We start from the raw sequence: 7062 nt of genomic DNA on the forward strand, positions 1-7062 counted from the left end.
CGAAATGAAAAAATAAAATTTTGATAAGACATTAGTGATTGAAAATATTTTCTATAATTAACAATAAAAAATAAAATAAATAGAAGTACTATGATTACTTTAATTCATAGTAAAAAAAGCTTCATTCTAAAAAAGATGAGGGATCCTAATAAACAACCGTCTTCCCAAAAAACAAGATTGAAGACCTTGTTTGATGGGTAAAGTAACATGAATAATAAAGTGTAGCAACATTAAAGATCTTGGAATTGATTATGAATGAGAAATTTTTTATATAGTCTATTTTAAACTCATAATTATCTAAGTATAATGCATTTCAAATGACCTATAATACCGTGATCAATAAGTAGAATGTGCATGAATTGCACTGTTGGTTCAATAAGAGATAGAATTTAAAAATTAGTAAAATAATTTAGTTCATCATGTAAGCGATCAAGAAAATCAAGGAACTAGATTTTTTGTGTGTGAAGAAACATGATACAAGGAAAAAAATGTTAAAGATTAATCATGCATCTATAAAAATCTAGAAAAAATAATTAAAAGACAATAATGATCATTTATGAGATAAACTGAACATGTTGGTTTTCATAGTAAATGGATCAAAGGTTGCATGGAGTCTACCTCTGTGTCTGTGTTGGTTAACGGAAGTCCTACTGAAGAGTTCTACCCTCTGAGAGGGTTGAGGCAGAAGACCTACTAGCTCCGTTCCTTTTTCTAGTTGTAGCTGAATGTTTGACTGGGTTAGTTAGGAAAGCTATTAAGTCCAACATGCTTACTAGGGTGAAGGTGGGGAGGAACGAGGTTGAATCTTGTGTGCTTCAGTTTATTGATGACACTATTTTCATGTGAGAAAGACTCTTACTCTAATGTGTTCACTCTGAAAGAAATTCTAAGGTGTTATGAGTTGACTTCTAGGTTAAAAATTAATTTTCATAAATCAATGTTGGTAGGTATTAATTTGGTTAGGAGTAACCTTGATTGCTATGCAAGATGTCTTAACTGTACTCTTATGTGGACACAGTTTAAATACCTGGGTCTTGAAGTTGGTGTTAATATGAGAAAAAAGGAGTCTTGGGAGCCAGTTTTGAATAAAATTAGTACGCGGCTTAGTGTTTGGAAGGGTAGATTCTTATCTTTGTCAGGGAGAATTTGCTTAATTAAGTTGGTGCTCACAACCTTACCTCTCTTTCATCTCTCTTTCTATAAAGCGTCAGAGTCCGTATATAGTAGAATCATAAGTATTCAAAGGAAGTTTCTTTGGGGTTGGGGAAAGGATAATAGAGTTATCTCTTGGGTCAGTTCGGAAAACGTATGCAAACCTATGAAGTAAGGTGGATTGGGGTCAGAGACATTAGAAAGTTCAATGAAGCTCTTTTGGCCAAATGGAAATGGTGTTTGGTGAGTGAAGAACGAGGAAAGTGAAAGGATATTTTAATTTCTAAATATGGAGTTGAATCAAGTCAACGTCACTAACCCAAGAAGTACCAGTCTTGGTGGTGGAGGGATTTGTCTAAAGTTTGTGGCGAGGATAATGTAGAAGGGTGGTTTAAAGAAGCTCTGGTCTGGAAAGTGGGCTTTGGGGATAAAGTCAGATTCTATTAGGATGTCTGGGCAGGTGATAATAAGCTTATCTCGTTGTATTCGAGGTTGCATTCTATATCTTTGAACAAAAGGCTGACAGTGGGTGAGGTTGGAGGGTGGGAAAACTCAATTTGAAAATGGTGGCTTAGATGGAGGAGAACTAAATTCGAGTGAGAATCCTTACAAAGAAGAAGAAATGATAAGGCTTATCTTCACAGATTTTCTGAACATGGAGGCACAAGACTGTCAATTGTGGGGAGGTAACATCACAAACGTGTATGGTGCCTATGCTTTAGATGAATAGATATTTTGTTCGTCCAATATAAGGACCTGAGATTCCATTTCAAGAACTTATATTTAGTGCATTTGAGCTCTAAGAAGAATAAGGTGTGGACAGGATTGTGGAGTGGCCGTAGTAAGTCCCTGACGCGCGGAAGAAATCTTCCAAATAACACAGATCTTGTCAATCTATGAGGAAGCTACAGTAGGGCAGAAGAGATGTGCTATGAGGTTCAGTATGCTGCGGTTTTGAAGCAGTCATGCTACTATTAGAAGCATTCTGTTTAGCACGGAATCTGTCGGATGGGAGGACTCTGAACTCATTAAAAAGCTGGAGGGAAATAAGAGGTATTGGTTGTTATTTGTTAAGCTCTGTTAAGGATGTTGTTATGGGAAGCTTGCAGATTACAATCCTCTCTATATGGACGACAAGAAGTTGTGCAACCTCTTGTTGTAGAAGGTGCAGAAGTATGTGGGATTATGGAGGGCCAGGTGTTGCTGGTGTTTTTTGGAAGATGAAGGAGGGCTAATATATGTGGCCTTATACCTAGTATCCATATTAGTTCTGTTTTTTGTTTAGCAGTTCTATACTCATATTTTGTTAGACAAAGTTGGAAAGGTTTAAAGAAGTGTAGGGGAATAAACTTTGACAAGGGAAGAACTTTTTACTGGGTCTTCTATAAAGGTTGGAGTATTAATGAAATACCTTATTATTTTTATTTAGTCACTAAAAAAATCATCAACAAATGTGTATGAATTACACAACATGTTCAAGAAGAAAGTGAATTTAAAAATTAGGAAAGTAACTTAGTTGATTATGAAAATCATAAAAAAAAACCAGAATTTTTTATGTGAAGAAGCATGATATAGGGAAAAGGATGTTAAAAGGTTAATATGCATCTATTAAAATCTAGAAATATTAATTAAGACAATAAATATCCTTTTTTTGAGAAATATGAACATTTTTAGAAGGATTTCTCAAGACGTTAAAAAAGAAGGATATTATGCATGTTTCTAATGAGATTTAACTAAAGTTTTCATAATACACATTGGATTGATTCTGAATTTACTAGAGATTATTTAGTGCATAAATCATAAATTCAAAATAAATAAAAAAATTCTTCATGAAAATAGTGAAAACTCCAGTGGAAACGTTCTAATCTTATCTTTGCATATTTCAATTGTTTTATTTTATTAATATAAAAAGTGAATATAACATGATATATTACACACCAGGAGTTTATTCTGTTATTTTAAAATTATAAAAATAAACACATAAAACACATAAAGAAGCAATTAGAAATAAAGCAGAGGAAGTAGAGGTAAAGAGCATAATGGTCTACTTGAAGAACTCCATAACCCAAAAATTGTTTACATGACATTCATATCTGATGCCACTGAATCCAGCTGCTCTTGCCAATTTCATGAACTCTTCTTCACATCGTTCTTTACCTCCCTCGTGCTGAGTCATCATCAAAACATCCAGTTGTGAAACCCCCTTATAAGCATTACTAGTCTCTGGTGTTTTTGGAAGAACTGCCTCCACAACTATCACCTTTCCATCATCAGGAATTGCATCATAACAATTCTTCAACAGCTTCACACAATGTTCATCACTCCAATCATGAACTATCCACTGCACAGTTTACTTAATGTCAAAGCTCATTGAAGATTGGTATAAGTTTCATGCATCAGTTTCAATAAATCAAACTTTCAATCAACTGCTATTCATATTCAACATAAGAAACACGTTCGTAGTGGTTAGAAGTTTAAGCTAAAGTAAAAAGGGTGTTTGATAAAAGGAGAGATTCCTCTCCTCTTTAAAATTAAATACTATATATTTCCCTAGCACCCATCATTATGAATTGACCAAAATCCCCTGTAAGACAGCCACACTTACCTTCATAAATATGGCGTCTCCTTTTGGCACATTTTCAAACATATCTCCCCCAACGTGTTCCACTCCTGCAATATTAGGTACCTTTTGCTTTTAAAACTCAACATCATATATTATTAACAAAGAAAGTATTGGACTCTAAGCAAGTAAATAGTACACACTATTTATGTTATTGTCTTGTAAAACTCTAAATTTACCAAATAAGTCTTCAAAGGACAAAAAGAACATTTTTTTTTTAATTTTGCAGAACCACAGAATTGGAATGTGTAAGGATGATACCAGGATAGGAAGGAGCCTCTTGAATGACATGAGGCAAGTCGAAATTGATGCCATGAATATGAGGGTATTTAGAAGTGATCAAGTTAATGTTGATTCCAAGACCACCAGCAACATCTACCAGTGTTTTTATGCCCTCAAAACCTTTGTAGGATTCCAGAACCTTCTTCATAACCAAAGTGGTGTGATTGATCATAGCTGTGTTGAAAACCTTGTTGAATCTTGAGTCCAAACGTGGATAGTCAAAAGCATGAGTGCCATAAACCCTGTTGAATGGAACACCCCCCTCCCTAATTGCATCTTTCAGCTCACTCCTATTTTAAAACATACCAATATGTTTGTGAGGGAAAAGGAGATAAAATGATAATAGTTGAGAGAGAGAGAGAGAGTTGAACCAGCTTTGTAGGAAGATTTTGTCTTGGAGTAAGGCCATCACGGGCCCCAAGGAAACTCCATCAGAATTGGGAGCAAAGAATGCGGCGACGGGAGTGATGGTGTAGAGGCGGTGAAAGGTGGGAGGAAGACGGTGGTCGGAAGTGAGGGAAGAGTTAAGAATGGAGTGAGAAGAAAGAAGTGCAAGGAGACGATCTATCATTGAGGCTGCTTCTGGGTTACTGCAACCAATCTTTGATGCTATTTCCTTAGCAGACACCTTAGCACCTTCTCCGGCTTCTTTCAGCACCTCAAAGACTCCCAGCTCCGTCGCCGATTGCACTGCCATGGAAAGGACCACGGAAGTCGCAAGCTGCATGGCACGGGAGAAGCTTTCTGCATCTTCTTCCTTCCTCTTCTCTTCATCATTCAGCGTTGAATCTGGAAGGCTTGCCATCTCCACTTCAACCTGCAATCGTTCACCAACTTCTCCACTATATATTAAACCATCCATTGAAAACCTTTATACTTTATTATTCTGAGATACTTATAATAATTTGGGTGTTGATATGTCAACACCACAATAAAAAACCATTCGTTGACAAATCAATAAAATAATATTTTAATTATATTTAATTTATTTTAAATTTTCAAATATTATTATAATATAATGTTAAGTATATGCTTTTTATTGTGTGTAGGATAATATTTTTTAGTTATAAGGCATTATTTTAAAGAGACAACACTAATATTTTGAAGGTAATAAATAACATTTTTTAATAAACATTGTTTATGGTGGTGTGGTGGCTAGCTAAGAACTTTATTATGAGTCTAAATAATTGATTAGATGATTGGCAAATTAATACAATTGTAAATGGAAAACCCAATTTCCTTATAAATAACACCTCTGACCTTTGATGGAGCTTGAGAAGTTTGTTGCATGGATTAGGGTTTTTGATATATAAAAGCTTTTCAATCCTTATAAATTAATATAATGAAATATGTAGTAGCAGAAATAGTTGTAGACAAAATAATATTATCTGAATGCGGTGTTTTAGCTAGGTATTCAGTGAAATCAGACCGCCACAATTTAATTCATTTTGATGGAAAATTGTGCGTACAACAGTTTCCAATGAGATAGTATATCCCTCAAAGATAGACTCAAATTGAAGATCAAGAATTATTGAAAATCAAAATTATGATTTAACTTCAAAATATTTATACTTACTTAAATAAATCTTAATTTATTTCCTTTTCTTGCATCAAGTTAGCATGGATCAAAAAAATTGTATAAAAAAAATAGACTTTTAGTTCAATTCTTTCCTTATCATTATTTCTTCTTTTCATATATTTTTCTAATTATTATTCTTTATTTTTTTTTAAAGTTTCCTCTGCCTCACACTTTTCCATTCTTTTGTTTAAAATTTCTTGCTTCATTTGTATTTTTTTTTTCAAAACCAAATTTTATTGTGTGTGTTCAAGATCACTTTCATCTTTATCATATTTTAATTTAGAAAATTATCTTCTTCTTATTTGAAAATCTCACAATTCCTTTTTCTCTGTTGATATTTGATTTTTTTTTTATCTGTAATGAATTAATTAAATAAAAAGAAACTCTTTCCAACATGTATACATAGAACTCCTAATAAAACTACCTACAATACATGCATGCTAACTAAGAGACACACCACTTAGTTCCAAAAGAGCTATGTAATTACAACCCCAAAACCTGCTTCAAACCAACAAACAAAACCTGTTAGTACATATAGGCATAGCTTGCTACCAGCCCACCAAGCAAGCCACTAACACTCTAACCAGAAAGCAAAACAACAACATCTCAGACACCTTCCTCGGTAAGCAGAAACCAGATGAGAAAGCAGTTGCTACTCCATGATCTCTTCTCCCTTACATTCTATACAATATGGCATATCTGCACCTTTGTAACCAGCTTCTACCAGGAAACCCTTAGTAGAAAAACATCAACAAGATAAAGCTACACTTTTATAGAATCTACATAACACATTAAACAGAGGAAAAACATGTGTGCTTGGCTGTGATTGACCACCAGCTCACTGCTGCATGACCTGAAAAAAAGCAATAGACTATACCAGAACCTATACCTGTTCAATTCACTCTGCACCGAAAAACAAGAAACAACTCTTTTGGTCGTTAGACTTGCTCTCCACTCATGGCAGACAACTATACCAAACACCACCGCATGCAGCATCAAGCTTTAAATTACTGCATCAGAGTAATAAAATCTATCCTCCAGAAAGCACTAATCCGAACCATTTCCTGTCTATACCTTCCTTGACCTGCAGAAACCTGTATGGTCAGGACTACACCACACAACACCCAGCACAAGAACCACCCTCTTAGCACTCTGCTACCAACCCCTGCAGCACTAGAGCCTGCACCACGGCAGTGGGTCTTGGACCCTCTTTTCTAGACACAACTCCTCTAAAATAAAATCCAAAGAAACACTTTCTACCCTGCTTAAGCTCACACCCAGTTACTTAAAGCTTTTAACGCATATAGACGGATTAAGTACCCAATCCACAAAGAGTAGTTGAAGGTATATGTCCTATGCTTCATCCATAACCACGACTTGAGCTGAGTCATATGAAAAACCTCTTCAACATTTACAACTCCCTCCTTAA

At 34.8% G+C, this 7062-nt stretch overlaps 1 protein-coding gene across 1 annotated transcript; it reads right to left on the minus strand.

The window, feature by feature from the left end:
• Window positions 1-3024: 3024 nt before the first annotated feature.
• Window positions 3025-4987, minus strand: LOC137822085 (caffeic acid 3-O-methyltransferase-like). Its single transcript, XM_068626990.1, has 4 exons — window positions 4426-4987; window positions 4034-4344; window positions 3758-3822; window positions 3025-3493 (listed from the first exon to the last, which is right to left on the minus strand). The coding sequence occupies exons 1-4, from the start codon at window positions 4914-4916 to the stop codon at window positions 3197-3199; spliced, it is 1164 nt and encodes a 387-aa protein (XP_068483091.1). The 5' UTR covers window positions 4917-4987; the 3' UTR covers window positions 3025-3196.
• Window positions 4988-7062: the final 2075 nt, after the last annotated feature.

Source organism: Phaseolus vulgaris, chromosome 9 (genome assembly GCF_000499845.2).
Source record: "Phaseolus vulgaris cultivar G19833 chromosome 9, P. vulgaris v2.0, whole genome shotgun sequence".
In the NCBI taxonomy this organism is placed as follows: domain Eukaryota; kingdom Viridiplantae; phylum Streptophyta; class Magnoliopsida; order Fabales; family Fabaceae; genus Phaseolus; species Phaseolus vulgaris.

Bases quoted from the DNA above. Each gene is read 5' to 3' on its own strand.
- LOC137822085 (XM_068626990.1), bottom strand. From the start codon at position 4,916: ATGGATGGTTTAATATATAGTGGAGAAGTTGGTGAACGATTGCAGGTT. The intron at 4,345-4,425 runs GTTCAACTCTCT...GTTTTAAAATAG, and splicing joins AAAATCTTCCTACAAAGCTG to GAGTGAGCTGAAAGATGCAA. The intron at 3,494-3,757 runs GTAAGTGTGGCT...TAAACTGTGCAG, and splicing joins GAGACGCCATATTTATGAAG to TGGATAGTTCATGATTGGAG.